This window comes from Rhinichthys klamathensis, unplaced genomic scaffold (genome assembly GCF_029890125.1).
Source record: "Rhinichthys klamathensis goyatoka isolate OS25496 unplaced genomic scaffold, OSU_Roscu_1.1 h1tg000325l_1, whole genome shotgun sequence".
NCBI lineage: Eukaryota > Metazoa > Chordata > Actinopteri > Cypriniformes > Leuciscidae > Rhinichthys > Rhinichthys klamathensis.
In genome coordinates this window covers 3,154,317-3,173,488 of record NW_026606840.1, presented here as the reverse complement: position 1 = coordinate 3,173,488, position 19,172 = coordinate 3,154,317, and the positions used below count along the sequence as shown (strand labels likewise).

The following is a 19,172-nucleotide window of genomic DNA, read 5'->3' as shown; positions in this document are numbered from 1 at the left end:
CAGCAAATGGTAGCAAATGTTGGTTGAGGAGGGTGGGTGATGTGATGTTTGTTTGGCACAACATCTACTTTATCTAGTCTCATCAATGCTAAAATATTTTAATAGAGCTCAATGAAAATGAACTGTACAGGCTACATCTTGGGGTTCCAATATGGGGACTTTTATCTCAAATACTGTACTTGCATGTATTTGGCTGTTCCTGAATAACAAAGTCAGAATTTTAAGTATCCAAATATATGACAGTTTCAGGGATTCTTATTAGCTGCATAAATTCACAATGTTTTATAAGTAATAACCATATGTTCTAGTTCAAATTGCCTCCAAACTAGCCTTTACATATTGTCTGCAATGTACTCATAGATCAAACATTGCAACAAACAGGTGTTTAGGAAAGTACTGTGTTTTTTTTTTTTCTTTCTTGTTGCTATTGAGTGTTTTGGCAGAAAATAACATCAAAAGGGCCTATAGACCCGCTGTACCCTATCAAGAAAAAGACAGAAGACAATAGCAGCCATGTCTCTCATTGTCTGCAGCACCAAAACAAAAGCACCAAAGCTTTTCATAAAACAGCCCATGCAGCTGGAGCTGACTTGAGTGAACTTTAGAGCAATGAAAAACAACCAACATAAAATGACATAGAACTAGCCTAACTGACAACTGAAAGACACAGCAATATAAAGAGCAAACGAGAGAGGCTAATTAACTAAACACACCTGAACAGAACTAAACCAATCAGTGACCAATGACCATGGTGACAAAACAGGGTAGGAAAGTGAGGCCCTGTCCACACGGACACGGGTATTTTTATAACCGTGACTTTTTTTACGTGGTTCGGCCGTTCGTCCACACGAAAACGCTCTGAAACCGAACATTTTTGAAAACCCCTGCCAGGGTGAGGATTTTCAGAAACGCCAGTTACAGTGTTGTCGTGTAGACAGTGAAACCGGGGTTTTTGCCTTGCGACGTCAGAGACACCAAACCTAGAAACACAGACATGAGCACAACAGATCAAAAACAAACTCTAAACGTGAACAAACAAACACAAACGTGACATTCCCAGCTTTTTGTCTTGCGTATCTTGGCCAATATTACAATTATTATTTATTTTTTATGCAAGTGTATTGCACCACACAAATACAGACCAGATACTTAAAACTATTATTATTATTTCCCTGAAACTAAACGTGTTAACTATAGAAATATGACATTAATTGAGTTTTTTTGTGAATTTTATTTTACACACTGACAGCCATATAATTATTATTGTAAGTCATTTTTTCTATTTTATAGGTTTTACAAAGCAAAAATTCAACTAATGTCATGCATTGCTATAAGAAACTTACTACAGTAAGTACTGCCATACAGTCTCTCTGCATGGGGCCTAAAGAGGATAAAAAAGATTGGGGATTCTATCTAATCTTTTCCTGTCAATGAGGATCTTCACACAGTATTATGCATACAGAGGTTATTTTTTTCCCCCTGTCAAATACACTATAACCTGCACCATCTTTCTCATTTCCCATTTATAATCAAATAGGCTACTCATCACCCTGCCACATCTTCAATTACTTAATCTGCAAATATCTTCCTCTAAACAGCCCATAGAGACTATAGGCTCTAAGATTACCTAAGGACAGTATAAGCACTCTCCTGAATCTGACTGTGATTGCATCAAACAGTTCTCCAATGATATAACAAAGATGGCACTTTCCTACCTTAAAACAAACTGATTCATACAACCAATTCAACGCACACATTGACATAACCTACTAACTAACATGAATAGTGCATGAGGTCTCATCACTTGTTCCATAAGTGGGGCAACGTGTCAAGTGGATATCTATGATGAGCATGGCTGCATGTCGAATCGCACCTGTCTCAAGAAGCACTGGTCATTAGTCCTGTCTCTGCATCTTGGCAAGAGAAGCTGATTATGTATCTAGTTTCTCACTGGGTCTAATCTGCTCGGCACTGTCTGCTCAAAATCATAATGGAATTTGTGATGAGGCATAGTAGACCACTGTCAGCACTAACAGCCTCTTGTGCATCCCCACAATGACAGTCCAGCTGGAGTTCTCCCAAATCACATTAAAAAGTTACAGTAAACAGCACAAAATAATCAGAATACTAGCCTACTGCTATAACGGCAGTTGTTATGAATTAAATATCTCTCTGTACATGTATTTCAATAGGAAAGAAAGGACGTGAAACACCATTCTAGGTTATTTACAGTGCCATTTTTTGTTTTGCACCGAAACAATGTACGGACAACGATGATAACAGTACAGTGCGTAAGCAGGGTTGACAAAGTATTTTTTTAAAGCAGCACATGTATCCAAATGCCTCGCTCTGAGGGAAATGTAGCGAACATTGTGTTGAAAACAGGAGTAAAACACGTGAGCTCGCTTACCTCTCTCGATGTCCGTTGGACAGCGACTTGGTGCTGAGATTAGGTGTATCGCTGACGGAGAAACACTCGCTTCATGTAGTTTGTTAACCCAGCTTCCGAGTCATTGCGACGATTGGGCCATTTCAAACTGACGTCACACGCTGTCCCTGTTTTTGAACGCTGATTGGTCATTTGATTAATCAATCAAAGCAAATCATAGATAATCCATGTAATCTTGACTCGGGGAGGTGCTCAGGTGCCTGTGCTTTCTTGTATTTGTAATCCAAACGGTTGGTCACCTATTGTTGAAAAAAACAAAGGAATTTTGTGAAATATGGCAAACGTTCATTGAAACTGCTTGCGGCTGACATAGGCCTATTCGTCTGTGAGGGCTGTGCAATGCAAGGTAGTATGATGCATTATTAATCTACCAGCCTTTTCACACAGATATTCAGTTTCATTTGCGGACTTTCACCCCATGCATGTTGTGGCTTGCTGCACAACACATTGGCAATAATAACCCATTACGGTATTTGATAGCCTCCGCTTTATTAGGCTATTGTGACTCAGAGTGCAACTCTTGCATTCTACCAGCAGAGGGAACTGCTAACCTTGTTCATATCATGTTGTGAGCCATAGTACACATCACAGAAGGGTGTGTTCGGAGTAAATACGATGCAATAAAAAAGAAGCGGGTATTGTCGAATTAAACACACATGGACAACACCGTATGTAGGCTAAGGCATATTCCTATATAATCTGGAAAAATAAAGAATTCAGCAATGTCATAAAAATAGTTTTTTTTTTTTTTTTTTTAATTTATGCTCAGCTTTAGGCCAATATATTTAATCGATAAGAGAATGTTACCACGACAAAAGCCTGTTGCGATAGCAATTAATGGTATGGCCAAAAAAAAAAAAAAAAAAAAAAATCCCTGCCAAACCGTTGCACTTGAGTATCTATACAGTTTAGTCGTGATGCCTGTGATGACTGAATGATTGACTAGGCTATATGTTGCGGGAAGGAAAAATAAATATGGAACTTCATGGCCTACATAAATAAATAAGTATAAATTGTTAAATAGGCTAATTACAAAATTAATAATAAACTTTCCTAAAATGTGAGTTTGTTTATTTATTTATTTAGTACTTTACAGTTATACCATACAACAATAAAGCAATACAATCAAATTTATTGTAACTTATTATACATTATATTTTATTAGTTTATATAAGAGACTCGAACAATCTCAGTTGTAAAATAGGCTAATAATATAGGCTATTTAAAATCTATTAAGGAATTATTATTATTACATTTTTTTGCTTTTAGGCCTACATGCTAAAATTGATTTTATGTTCATAAAATTTATCAAACAATATGCCATTGATTGATAGCCTACATTTCCCCGTCCGTTTGTGATCGTGACGTCACCTCATTAATATACGGACGATCGCGCTACCAGCTCTCACTCAGTGTCAAACTCTTGAACTGGACTTTTTCAGCGGTGTCGTCGAGCTCTTAGTCTTAAACATGGGTAAGTCATTGCTTTGTCGTTTTAACGGAGATCGAGAAGGCGACTTCAAAAAGTCGCTGAGGAGAACTGAGGTGTGTGAAGTGCAAGTAGCCGACAACTCAGTAGGGGGGATGACAGAATGTTAAGGTTTAGCTAAGTTTGTTTATATTGCATGAACATGTTGCCATCCTATTATAGCTTTGGCCGCTATGTGATACAACGGTTTTGATTCAACAAGTTTCTATCTAAGAGAAAGAGCTGAGAGTGTTTCATTCACAAAGCAAGCTTAAATATACTAAAGTAGTAGCTTACTGAAACATTGCATTGTTTGTAATAATTTACTTATTTGCATATTGTTTCGAATCTGTATGACTATCACAAAATGAGATGTTAGGAGAAATGACAGACTGAGTCACTGTACACTTTCATGCATATTTTCTTAATACATTGAAAGTGAATGGTGACTGTCATTCTGTAACATTTCTTCTTGTGCTCATTAGAAAAGTCATACATGGTTGAAACAATATAAGAGTATGTAGTCAGTAAATGATGATTGATTTTTTCATGTTTTTTTTTTATTTTTATTTTTTTATGTATTACTTTTTAAGAATTGGAAACAGATGAGGTAGATGCACTTTATATTAATCATACTAATTTATACAATCATATTAATATTGTCTCCCTTTCAGTCTGCAGCTCTGGTATAAGCATTGTATGTGGTATTAGCAAACATGCCTTTCTCTATTGATACCGTTTTAAGTAGGCTGGCAGGTTGCCTATAAGCTCATAATCAGATAATGGTGATTTTACTGTAGGCTACCTGGTGGTGCAGGCAACTGTACCTTTTAATGTCGTTCAGACATTGAGTTTGCAGCAACATTTTACAAACTACTTCCAAATGGTCGACCGACTATAGTGTTCTCAACTTTTTATCAGTGAACAGACACAAATTGACCTAAACAAGATGTTTCATACATTCCTTATTTTTTATTATTATCTTCAAAGCTACATGACAGAGGAAGAGACTTGTTATTGTCAGGAAAGCTCATCAAAAATACAGGAAACCTTCGCATCACAAAACAAGTGAAAATAGATGTGCAGAAAGTTTCCTCACTAATCAAATGCACCTTGTTTGTAATGTGCAGCAGTACAGTACTACTGACCAACTGCTACAGAATCAATCACACAGCTCCTTTAAAACTTTTAGACCTGCTTCATTGCACAAATTGAATAGGCTAGATTTTTTTTCTAGGCACAAAACATTTTGTTCTTATTATGTGTGTTTTAGATCTGGGTCTTGGCATTTGAAAAGCACTGCTGTTTTGGGGCTTTCACTTCATGCTCTGTTATATGCTCTGTATACCAGTTATAGTTGGAATATGAAAAATGACAACACTCGTTTGTGCTGAAAAAAGACTGACTTTGTTGAAGCTCTCTCACTCATGGTGCTTGCTGATGGCCTGTCCCCTCTGTGTTCTCTCTAATATATGCACAGTCACATGAGGGATAAATAGCCACATTATGTCTCTCTGTTAGCCGCCTCCAAACATTCTCCTCTTGTGTGGGGGGCCTTTGATAATCCTGACAAGCGCCTCTGTTTTAGTGAGACTGCCCTCCCACCACCCTGTTCTCACTCTCCTTTTACTGGTTGTCGGTCAGTCTAATGAGCAGAACATGGGTTTGGGTTTATGGGGTCCAGGGATTTAAAGCTGGAATGCTGTCTCCTAGGCTGCACCCATGTCCTGTTACAGATGTCCAGTTGAAAGGTCAGCCAGTGCCCATGGCGTGTGTATGTGTTTTTGTGTGAGGCTACAAGTGCAACGTGTGCCACTGCCACACCGACATCTTTTAAAATGAGGCAGTAGCAGAAACCAACAGTCTGTATTTTTGCCCATATGGTGATGAAGCGGGAGCTCAATATGTTTGTGAACGTATATCGTCTTCATGACGCAGCTGTTCAATTACTGTTGTGAATCACTGAAACAGTGCAGTGCTGGTAGGGGGGGAAATATTATTAAAAAAATACATAATTCATACAATTTATATACAGTAACACATACAAATTTTTTTTTTTACATTTTTGATTATTACTGACATCTTGTGAAAATACGCATTATTTATGAATGAAACGAAAATCTTAAGTTTGTCATATTCTTTTGTTATTTCTTCGAGAAAAATACCAAAATCGCTTTACTGCCTGTATGTTTAAAAGTGCTTTTTGTGGAAATAATTATTAAGATATATTTAAGGTGTAATGAAAATATATTATTTATTTTTACTTGGTAATACCACATTGTTACATTTATTTTTTTCTTGAAAATGGTATTAAAGTTTTTTCAAAACCAAATCAACATGAATACATGAGTATGTTTAAATATGAAAGAACGTTTTAAACTAGATTTTTATTTATGTATTTATTTTAGACACTCATATATGTGCATTGACCCAATTAATAGGAGCAAAGTTTTGCAGAAAACTAACAGAAATTGCTGATTTATGTGCATATTTTAATTTGCCGGCATAATATATTCACTCAGCTGGTGAACTTAAAGGGATAGTTTACCCAGAAAATGAACATTCTGTCATTAATTTCTAACCCTCACATCGTCCCAAACCCGTAAGACTTTCGTTCATCTTCGGAACACAAATGAAGATCTTTTTGATGAAATCTGAGAGTTTTCTGTACTTCCATAGACAGATACGCAACTGACACTTTGACGCTTCAAAAAGTTCATAAAGAGATCATAAAACTCATCACAATTTTTTTTTTATGAATTGAGCAGTTTAGTCCAAATTTTTCAAAGAGACTTGATCGCTTTATATGATGAACAGATTTAATTTAGGCTTTTGCTCGCATATAAACCTTGATCAGCGAACATAAACAGAAGCTCAACCGAACCTGCTTGACGCATGAGAATGAACCTCATTGGTTCTTGCGGAAGCTGAAACGTGCAGCTTAACACGAGAATGAACCTCATTGGTTCTTGCGGAAGCTGAAACGTGCTGCTTAACACGAGAATGAACCTCATTGGTTCTTGCAGAAGCTGAAACGTGCTGCTTAACACGAGAATGAACCTCATTGGTTCTTGCGGAAGCTGAAACGTGCTGCTTAACATGAGAATGAACCTCATTGGTTCTTGCGGAAGCTGAAACGTGCTGCTTAACACGAGAATGAACCTCATTGGTTCTTGCGGAAGCTGAAACGTGCTGCTTAACACGAGAATGAACCTCATTGGTTCTTGCAGAAGCTGAAACGTGCTGCTTAACACGAGAATGAACCTCATTGGTTCTTGCGGAAGCTGAAACGTGCTGCTTAACATGAGAATGAACCTCATTGGTTCTTGCGGAAGCTGAAACGTGCTGCTTAACACGAGAATGAACCTCATTGGTTCTTGCAGAAGCTGAAACGTGCTGCTTAACACGAGAATGAACCTCATTGGTTCTTGCAGAAGCTCAAACGTGATGCGTAACACGAGAATGAACCTCATTGGTTCTTGCGGAAGCTGAAACGTGCTGCTTAACATGAGAATGAACCTCATTGGTTCTTGCGGAAGCTGAAACGTGCTGCTTAACACGAGAATGAACCTCATTGGTTCTTGCAGAAGCTGAAACGTGCTGCTTAACACGAGAATGAACCTCATTGGTTCTTGCAGAAGCTGAAACGTGCTGCTTAACACGAGAATGAACCTCATTGGTTCTTGCAGAAGCTCAAACGTGCTGCTTAACATGAGAATGAACCTCATTGGTTCTTGCGGAAGCTGAAACGTGCTGCTTAACATGAGAATGAACCTCATTGGTTCTTGCGGAAGCTGAAACGTGCTGCTTAACACGAGAATGAACCTCATTGGTTCTTGCGGAAGCTCAAACGTGCTGCTTAACACGAGAATGAACCTCATTGGTTCTTGCAGAAGCTCAAACGTGCTGCGTAACACAATAATGAACCTCATTGGTTCTTGCGGAAGCTCAAACGTGCTGCTTAACACGAGAATGAACCTCATTGGTTCTTGCGGAAGCTCAAACGTGCTGCTTAACACGAGAACAAATCTTATTGGTTCTTGCGGAAGCTCATACGTGCATGCTTAATACGAGAATGAACCTCATTGGTTCTTGTGATGTTCAAACGTGCTGCGTTACACACGAGAATGAACGTCATTGGTTCTTGCACGTCACGCAAACATGCTTGAGCTTCCGTTTACCACAATTGCTGTGTTGAGTTGTTGAATGTTTATAGGTGAATAAAAGCTTATCTGTTCATACTGTATAAAGGTGATTGTGTCTCTTCAGAAAATGTTGGACTAAACCGTTCAATTCATATAAGTTTTACTATCTCTTAATGATAGTAAAACTGTGTGGAGGGACAGAATTTTGTGTTTTGTGTTCCGAAGATGAATAAAAGCCTTACGAGTTTGGAGTGACATGAGGGTGAGTAATTAATGACAGAATTGAAATGTTGGAGTTAACTAACCCTTTAAAGGTCCGTTCACACCAAGAATGATAACAAAAAAAGTAAAAAAAAAATCAATTATAACTACAATGACATAGAGGAATAGTGTCAATAGAATCACTTACAGAGCACTTTTTCAGTTAAATGTTAAAACAGTGAGAGCAAAATTAATCTTCCTTAAAAATGTGCTGTGAGAATGTAAAGTGTGCATTAAACATAACATCACCGTTCTAATAGCCTGTGAAAACCCAGACAACTTCCGGCAAATTTAGATTTGCTCTGAAAGTTAGTCTGGCAAAGAGCTCATTCAAGCCCGTTTCCAATCCGTCGAAATCGAGGCACCAATCAGAAACGTTGGGGCGGGCTTTACACGATGACGACAGCGCTGGGATTTTGAAGCAGATTTTGTAGCCTACATTACAGCCGCCGTCGTCGAACATCACTCGTTCGAACATCACTCGTTCGAATCAGCTATCGCGTCTGTTTTAAGCGATTTGAATGTTTCTTTTTTGTTAAAAACCGAGCAAATTTTTTTTTTTTGACGTTTGCCAGACCATAACTCAGTTACAACTGAGAATGGTGTGGTTTTAACCAGGCTACCGTTCTAATATAGTTACGCTAATATATAGTAGTAATCATTTTTTATCTTTTTTGTTGTTGTGAAAGGGCCTTAAGACATGGCAAATCCATTGTTCCCTAATGGAAGAAGTGACTGTGTGGATATAATTGCCCTTTCTTCCACTATTTCCTGTATGGAATGACAAAGTGAAAATTTCAAAAACAGACAATATATCCTCAAAGCTGGCCAAATCTGTGAAAACTGGCTTGTATTCTACATATTTTCCTTTCTTTGTCCTCTTCCAAGACATGCCATTTAACATTTTCCAAAGGAATAATAAACAGTCTTCAGAAGAGATGGGAGTTCAGTTAGGTTTGAACCACCCTCACATTTCCCTGTTTTCATTCCCCCTTCTGAGACTGAGGTTTTGATTTATTCTGGTTGAAAACAAATCTGCTGGCTCATGCAATCACAGCAGTGGATCTTGAGGCTGTGAGTGATTTCTGTATTGCAGTAAGAACCTTCCTCTTGAAATCCACCCACAGGTAATTTAAGAGGAAACTGGAATTTCGGTGTCCCTGAGCAGCATTTAAACCATGATCCCAGACCAGATTATACCAAAATTGGGGAATGTGTTTGATAAAATGTTATTAAATAGCCAAGTGACTATAAGCTCAGACTTGCACATGAATGTGGCTTTTTATAGTGTCCTAATTGCCATAGATCTTCTAAAACCATGCTCTTAAAAAGCATCACCTCTGAGGAGAACATACGACAAAAATACATACATTTATTGATTAAACCCTGAGGGAAACTGTAGGGAACTTAAGTCATTTTAAGAACTTTCGACACTTATGCAACTCTAAACCAGTAAAACAATAGTAGACATATCATGGCCTGCGGTGAATTCCCACAGTCTGTCAGTCTAGTGATGCAAGCCTTTAGTGGAAACTAGACCCTGGAGCAGTATCATATGCTAATGGGAAATACAGACATCTGGGATCGCGTAAGTCTTTTGCTCAGTATTACTGTTAGTCTACTTACTGGTTTTAGTTTATGGCCAAAATAAATCAAATTTCAATGAGATGAAGATTGTTTTAAAGGAAACTCCATGCCAAAATGCACAGTGTAGTCGGTTGTATTGTTTTCTTTTATTGTATCCTGTTGTTCCATGTATCTTCTAGTTTTGGTATTTCTAATCTTAAAGGCTTTGGGTGTAGCCAAGTCCACTGTATTGTGACCAGGGCTCTATTAAATCCTCTGTGGAATCCAAGCAATGTGACGCAACCGACCTGACCTTTCATTTCAATAGCTACTGTAGCAACGCTCAGGGTCAGTTAAGTAACAAACACAATGGCAGATGTCGAAATAAAAGCTTCACATCGGATCAGTGTTTAAACCGGTCCACAGATGAACAGTTAGTTTGTTATGTTTTGGGTCATATGTGCTTTTTAATTTCATTCTATCTGCATACAGTATATATTCTACATTTAATTTTTTATCTCCACCTACTAGGGTACAACAGGGCTAAAGGCGCACTGGGTTAAAAGGCATATTTGATTTTATTTTAGCCACATCACTTTCCAAAACATCCGCTTTTAAAGATGCAGGTGAAATTTTGGCTGATCCTTGACACACCTGGGCAGCAGTGCAATGTTGATTTTGTGCTAATTTGATCAAATATTTGATGTTTTTTAAAATGTTGAAGATTTATGTTGCAAATGAGAATCACTCAAATTATTGAATATACATTGAGACAAAGGTCTTGTTAATGATTTTCAGTTTTGTTCTAGGTAATTAAAGCAAAATTTTTTCAATAATGGAAGAATATGTAAAATTATGGTATTTGGGGTAAAAGGCGCCCCTGCTGTTGGGGTGAAAGGCACAATAGTTAACATGATAATAAACAGCTGGCTGAATTTTTCAGTTGTTGACATGACGTGGTAAAAATGTGATATTAGTCATATCAATTAATCATTTTAATGCATTAAATTATTACGGGATCTCCTTCAATGTTTTCAGAATCTTTAGTTTTTTAAATAATTTCGTTTCTGTATTTTTTTTTTCAAATATATGTTTATATTAAGTTTAATGACAGGATCATTATTGAACAAAATTAATTCTTTTATTTATCGAAATAAACAGAAAATAGTACAAACTTTGCTAAAGTGATTGTTTTGAACAAGTATTACCTTAGACATGATTTAAAACATATTTTAGCTAAAGTATTTGAATCAATACTTTGTGTCTTTTGTGCTTTTGTGGGGTAAAAGGCCCACCTTGCCACCTCATATATTTATAAGATATTTAAACAAAACAAACCACTTTTATGATTTATTATCTCACAAAATATTGCTCCATCAATGTTCAATACAAACATATATATACTATATATGAAGACTTCAGATGCAAAAGCCTCTAAGTGTCATCTGAAATTTTCTTTTAGAATGATCATTTTTAACAAGCTTGTATATTTAAGTTCAGTAATTTCACTTTTATGACAATTAATAGGTAATTGTCATTGCCAATAAAGTGAAATAAGTGAACATAAACATACAAGCTAGATAAAAATGATCATTCTAGAATAAAATTTCAGATGGCACTTAGAGGCTTTTGCATCTCTGCATCTTTTGCAGAGACATTTTTTCTGTGTGCCTTTAGCCATGTTGTACTCTATCATAATATTCTATATTGAATGCTTTAAAGGGGTTGTTCACTAAAAAAAATGAATTCTATCATTATTTACTGGCTCTCTTGTTTGTCAGCCTATGTGCTTTATTTTTTCCATGGAATGCAAAAGGAGAATGTAAAAGTCTTCAAAAGATAAAAAATAACAAAAAAGATAAATGCAATCTATATGACTACATTGACATCAAGCTTGATGGATCTATGACAAACAACAATATTTACAGAGAATAATAACTTTAGTATATTAACTTTTAATCACTTTTATAATAACTTTTAAAAACTTCATTCTATTCAGCACATAAAACTATCATATCGCTTCAGTAGACTTAGAATAAATGCAGTCATATATCAAATTAACTACTTTAATGGTGCCTTTAGTGTGTTTTTCTCAAATTTTTGGTAAAGATTCTTGCTGACTTAGTGAATTAGAATGTCAGACTTACTGTGTTTTATTTTGGACACACACACACACACACACACACACACACACACACACACACACACACACACACACACACACACACACACACTTTTTTTAGAGCTTTCTTAGCTCTAATTGACTTGCCTGTCTCGAGGTGTGTAGGTGGAATTCAGAACAATAGCTAGGTTTATAGCATTTTGTCAAACTCCTTGTCTATTTGACAAGCCTTGTCAGCGAGTTACCATGAATTGCAGTCTATGGCCTTTCTTTCTGCCAGACAAAATATTATGTGTCTTTATTTATTTTAAATGTCATTTTACTACTTTTCAGCTTGCATTATATGTGATTGTTCACATTCACTCTGTGCACTAATGGGATGATATCACACTAATATCTCCTAGTTCAATATGTTGCTTACTGTATGTTGGTGGACCAAATATTGTGGTAGAGATTGGGGATTTTTAGTTTGAGAAACATTGACTTAGAGCAGTGGTTATCAGCCAGAGGGGCAAAACAACTAAAATATTTTGTATTTTAATTCACCTCCTAAATAGTATGGATGTACCTGGATGTATGATGAGGCCTAATTTTAAAAGTGTGATTTCTAGATCTGGAAAATAATAAAGTCATATAATATTGTGTGTATAATGAATTGACTTTTTTTCTAGTTATGCCAAGCTCTAAAAAAAGTATTGGGTATAAATTGTGATAAAACATAAAAAAAAAAAAAAAAATCTCATCGATCCTTAATCTGTAGATCATGTAAAAAGTCATGGGGCCTTCAAAAATAGTTGTTGACGAAAAGGGGCCTTGGAGTCAAAAAAGTTGAGACCCAGTTGCTTAGAATAGATGATACATTAGTAATCAGATGCTGTAAAGAACATTTGTGCTCTGTTCTGTAAGAATCATTTTGACCTGTGAAAGAAGGTGATTTTTAAACATTCAGCTATATCAGCGTTTTCTTGTAACCATTCATAACAATTGATGTGAAATATGAGTGCAAGTGTATTTTCATGTACTCATTGCACTGTCAGTGAAGCATTATTTTTATGATGTCATTATGACAGTGCATGCGTGATTTATACATGACATGCCTTTTAGCAACATATCTCCTGTTGTTCAGATCGATGCAGTGTCAGCTGTAGATAACAACATGGTAAACATCAGAAACAAATGGGATAATTTACTATCATCTCTAGGTAACTGTCTGTTCTGGTCAAACGTGATAAGAGAGAGAGAGTTGGAGGGGGCTAGCATCTTTTTGTTGACCCATTCCTATTTTTCCTCTTTACAGCTTACCTAGGACTGTATGGTTTGAACAAAATCTTATATAATGGTATGAGTAAGTTTACAACAAGGTCATGGTATATACATCATGATAAAGTTATTTTTAGGGTAAAATTAATGTTTACTTCTGCTTAAGTCAATACTTATTCTTATTTATTTATTTATTTTTCATTGAATGAAATGAAAGGTATTGATCTTATTTTATTTTCTCTTTTTATTTTCAACATCAATATTTTAGAGCTTGGCATAACTAGAGAAACATGTATATTTGTTTTGCCTTATTTTAAATAATTTTAAGTGATCTTGTGGCCCCCTTGGAAGTTTTTAGGGCCCCTGGATGAGAACAAATGTTTTATATTAATGCAGATTCTTTATTATTTGCATTGTTGCATGGCACCATAAACAACACAATGTTGCTTCATGTTGAACCTAAAACAATTAATTAATAACAATTTCTTCTTGACTTGTTTGGGAAATGTGATCTGAATTTTGCCTTACTGTTTTTTCAGTGTTCTCAGGTGTTAATAGTGTAAAGTTGTCCTGGATAATAGCACACATATATCTGTCTTGGTATAAACAGCATAGCAGAATACTGGTTGGCACAGTCTTGCCATACAATCTGTGCATGATACCACCCAAAGCCCACCTATTCTTTATATAATTAATTTGTGATGTTGTGGTACTTGGCAGTTTAATAAAATATAAATATAAATTTGAGAGTGTGTGAGACACTAGGGCTAGATCATGTCATCACCTGGGCTGTTTATCGTATTCTACATTGATTTTTATGTACACTTGCAGGCAGCTAAAAAATGTGGGGTGGAATCAGATGCTTCATTGTTTGCATTGTTTGCATGAACTCTCTCTCTCTCTCTCTCTCTCTCTCTCTCTCTCTCTCTCTCTCTCTCTCTCTCTCTCTCTCTCTCTCAAAAGTGCAGACCGGTGAAGCAGTCTGTTGCCATGGTTACAGGCTAAAACTGGAGCAAGTCATAAGCAAGTGATACCCTAAGGCTAATTTATATAGTGTTTAAAACATTTACATTTACAGGGGTTGAACAATGAAAGTGAAACACTGGCCAATATAGTGGAGCAGTAGCACAACTGGACATAAAATATTGCAATCCACACAACATAATGGGAGAAATATCAGAGTTCAAAAGAGGACAAATTGTTGTTGTGCATCTCACTGGCTCATCTGTGACCAGGGGCCCGTTCTTCGTACGTCGCTAACTCACTTAGCTGGATTTGATTGTTGGCGATTTGACATGATCTTGGATTGTTTGGTTCTTCGACGCTCATCCTGGACTTGCTGTCATAGCAACAGGTGCGCAAGCTTGAACCTGCTCGCGAGCAGGCTTATTTCATGTTAACAGGATTAGATTGCGGCTTTATAAGCGGAGCTGATACGGGAAGTATTTTAGCGCAGCGCAATAGTGTAGGATACTTTCTGAGATATATATTTTTTCTCGTGAAATGATCGTGAGTGTGTCGTTTATACATTATTACATTTGTAAAAACTGCTAATCACTCTTTTATACTTTCTGGTTCGGATTAATTGAACGGGTACATGTTGTCCGGTTAGAACAGTATGTCAGTATGAACAACTAAAAGGGCGTACTAAGTGGTGAGTTATCGGTAGGTTACTCAGGCAGAGGGGGTAGACTGATGATCTTGGTCACTGGTCTTGTGTAAGCTTTGTCCTTTACTTTGATTTCAGCTGATCTGTCTCGTTTGTCATTCCCTGAATAGACCTGTGTTATCCTTCCCACAGGCCACAGTGCGCGAGGTAGCTGCTGATCCACAATCATGACGGTTTCGCCTACCCGTAGATTGTCCTTCTCTGACATCCATTTCTGTCTGGTTTGAAGACTAGGTAGGTAATTGCAAATGAATTGCCTCCAGAAGTGATCAGCTAGCAGCTGACTATGTCTCCATCTCCTTCTGCTAAGGAGTTCGGAATCTTGGTATGTCACCTGTGGAAGTGAGGCGTCCCGCCGCCCCATCAACAAGATGTTGGGTGTAACAGGATCTGGGTCAGCAATATCTGAAGATGTATAGCCAATTGGTTTAGCGTTCAGTAGACCCTCTATCTCAATGAGAACAGTCCGCAACACTTCTTCAGTTACAGTCTGTGCTCCGAGGATCACCTGCAGGGCTGTTTTCAAAGATCGAATCTCCCGCTCCCAGCATCCGCCAAAGTGTGGTGCACTGGGTGGATTGAATGTGAACCTAATTTGCTGGCTTGCCAGTTGAGCCTGGAGCTCAGGCTGAAGAGCTGTGAAGGCATCACAAATTTCCTTTTCTCGACCTTTGAAATTCGTTCCTTGATCTGAAAGGATTTCGAAGGGTTTGCCCTGCCGAGCAATGAAGCGACGAAGGGCCATAAGGAATGAATCACTGTCCAGACTTGCGAGAAGATCAATATGCACTGCACGGACGGTCATACACTTGAAAATGATCCCCCAACGTTTCTCATTTCTGAGTCCCACCTTTATGAGATAAGGGCCGAAGCAATCTATGCCAGTTGAATAAAAACTGGCTGGTGAATTCTAAACCTTACTGGTGGGAGATCAGCCATTCTTGGGGGTTGCGGTTTAGCCCTGCATTTTTGACATTCAGTGCATTGGCGCTGATGATGTCTGACTGCAGCTCGTCCTTTTAATACCCAGTATTTCCTTCTGAGCTCCGCAAATACCCTCTCTGGTCCAGGGTGATGCAAACGATCATCGTAATCTTTAATGACCAGCTTGGTTAATGGGTGATGTGGGTCAAGAACAATAGGATGAACAGTCTCTTCTTCTAATTCACTGATCTGTCGGAGACGACCGCCAACACGTACGAGATGGGTATCAGGATCCAGATCAGGAGCTAGGCACGGCAGTCTACTGTTACTTAGTAGAGGTTTACCAGATTGCAGATGAGACACCTCTTAAGGAAAGGAATCTACTTGGATCTGACGGAGGGCCTTGAGTTCAGCTTCTTTATATTCCTCTGCAGTCGCAACAGGGGGAAGGCTCTCGTTGGATGATTGCATAAGAGCCTTTAAGTAGTCTTTGAATGTGTGAAATTGCTGAGGATCTGGCAGTGGCAGAGCAGAGGTTAACAGTCCACAGAAGGTTGACTTTTTTAGCTCACTGTCTTGGTTTAGGTGAGCTAATGGCAGCATCTCTGGCCAGTTTCCTGCTGGTTGTCTGAGGAATGCTGGACCTTGGTTCCACATGCTGTCTCTGTTGAGATCAGAGGGAGACTTCCCTCTCGTTATGGCATCTGCAGGGTTGTCACCTGATGGTACATAACGCCAGGTGTCAGAATCAGTTAAGTCCTGTATCTCTGCCACTCTGGTCCCCACAAAAACCTGGCGACAGGAATCTGATAAAAGCCAAGTCAGTACCGTAGTTGAGTCGGACCATAGAATGACATTATTGAGTGGTAATGTTAACTCGGTCTTCAGGCCTTTAGCGAGCTGTGCCCCTGTGAGGGCGGCACACAGCCCCAGACGAGGAATGCTCTGTTGTTTCTTGGGGGCAACACGAGACCTAGCTGTTACAAAGGCCACCTCCACTATACCTTGAGGGTTCTCTGTTCTTAAGTAAGCCACAGATCCGTAGGCTTTCTGAGGCATCACAAAAGACATGAAGCTGCCTATTATTATTGGAACAGTCTAGTTCTACCATAAAGACTCAGAAGAATTCTCAAATAAATAGAATTTATTTTGTGAAAGGAGTTTACAGACAAAAATAAAGGTAGATGCTCGACAAGCTCCGTCTCTGAGTTCTTTGGCGTAGGCCTCATCCTCCATCAGGGTCTGAAGGTTAGCTTGTAGGTCCTGCCTGATGTTAGAGGCAGGGGCGGAGCCAACCCCAAAAAAGTAAGGAAAATGTGATGAATTCCATACATACCTATGAGGATTCTGAAAGGCATACAGTAGGATTAATAAATAGGGAAGACAATAAGACGACTTTTAATTGCTTATCTTAAAGTCAGGTACTGAGCGTAAAAGATTAAAACTACGATATGTTCTGAGATAAGATAACTTATAAGAGACTTCAGCAAGATCGAGAGTAGGAATGTCACTCTATATGGGCAGAGCTTATTTTTAAACGTGAACGAAGCCGCGTCTGGCCGCAAAACTTGAAATGGGAATTTTAACGAAGCCTTGATAGGCTGAGTTATTAAGATACATACATACGAAAGCCTCGACTGCCCATGATAGTAGGCTTTAAAGTAATCATTAAAACTGTTCATTAAGCCTCGATAGGCTGATGCCTCGATAGGCTTAGTTCATGCGACAGAACCGAGATTTAAATGTAATATGCGTTTATGAAATAAGACACGATTGTCTAAGGCCACGGTAGGCTAATGCCTCGATAGGCTGATGCCTCGGTAGGCTTAGTCCATACGTCAGAACCGAGATTAAATGTAATATGCGTTTATGAAATGAGCCACGATTGGCTAATGCCTCGACAGGCTGATGCCTCGATAGGCTGATACCTCAATAGGCTGATGCCTAGATAGGCTAATGCCTCGATAGGCTGGTGCCTTGATAGGCTGGTGCCTCGATAGGCTTAGTTCATGCTGATGCCTCGATAGGCTTAGTTCATGCGTCAGAACCGTATGTGAAATATTAAACCTACGAGATATACTGAGATAAAGATAATTGATTAGAAGCTTTAAAAGATCGAAATTGGGAATGACACTATATGTGAGCTGAACTTCTCATCTTCTGAATATGAACAGAAGCCACGTCTCGCCCCAAAACTTGAGATGGAGATTTTAAATGAAGCCTCGATAGGCTGAGATTTTAAGATGCATACATCCTGGGTATGAATATAGGGAGAAAATAAATAAAAGCAAAGTTAAATAGCATATGCACCAGCCCTCGTCTTTCTTTAAAAATAGGTCCGTAATTGACCTTACATTTATAAATAATGAGGCTGTCGCCAGGCGACTACCCGAGGAGCCACGAAAGGCAGAGATGACACATTGGCATAACTGCTATCAGGGAAGCTACGATACGCGCAAAATATTTGCTTTAGCGTACAGTCATGAAAGCTCGGTCAATTGTAATGTCTCGGTAGGCTGAGTTCATGTATCGGAACCGAGATTAGTTGAAAGCTCGATAGCATAAATGTAATAGGCTACGTATAGCCATGAAACGATCACAGTGATTGTAAAATAGGTCCGTGATTAACCATATATTTATAAATGATAAGGGCAGTTGCCAGGTCGACTTTCCGAGGAGGCACGAGAGGCAGAGATAAGACATTGAGATGATTACAATCGGCAAAGCTACGATTTGAGTTTATGAACGAAGGCTGCGATCGGCCATGAAAAAAGTTGGCTTAGAGTACAATCATGAAAGATTGTTCAATAGTGATGCCTCGATAGGCTGATGCCTCGATAGGCTGACTTCATGCATCAGATCGAGATAAGTCGAAAGCTTCGATAACATTACTGTAATAGGCTACGTTTAGCCATGACGCAATACCAGTAATTGAAAAATAGGTCCATGATTGACTTTATATTTATAATGATAAAGGCTGAAGCCAGGGAGACTTTACCGAGGAGCCATGATAGGCATAGATATGACATTAAGATGATTACAACCAAGAAGCTACGATATGCATTTATGTCTTTAGGGTTCCAATCCTGAAAGCTTGTTCGATAGCGATGCCTCGATAGGCCGATGCCACGATAGGCCGATGCCTCGATAGCCTACCGAGACATTACAATTGACCGAGCTTTCATGACTGTTCGCTAAAGCAAATATTTTGCGCGTATCGTAGCTTTCCTGATAGCAGTTATGCCAATGTGTCATCTCTGCCTTACAAAATAGGTATATGAAAAAAAGGGAGTATTGAAGTGTGGTCA

General features: G+C 38.3%; 2 protein-coding genes across 2 annotated transcripts in view; one reads left to right on the top strand and one right to left on the bottom strand.

Moving 5' to 3' along the window:
- Window positions 1–2,510, bottom strand: part of wdr17 (WD repeat domain 17) — a 42,429-nt gene extending 39,919 nt beyond the window's left edge. Inside the window, exon 1 of the mRNA XM_056271811.1 lies at window positions 2,411–2,510. The gene's annotated coding sequence lies outside the window, so the exon portion shown is untranslated. The remainder of the gene's footprint in view (window positions 1–2,410) is intronic.
- A 1,340-nt stretch (window positions 2,511–3,850) lies between these two features.
- Window positions 3,851–19,172, top strand: part of gpm6ab (glycoprotein M6Ab) — a 104,304-nt gene continuing 88,982 nt past the window's right edge. The window contains exon 1 of the mRNA XM_056271721.1: window positions 3,851–3,923. Coding sequence (XP_056127696.1) covers window positions 3,920–3,923 — 4 coding nt within the window. The 5' untranslated portion in view covers window positions 3,851–3,919. The remainder of the gene's footprint in view (window positions 3,924–19,172) is intronic.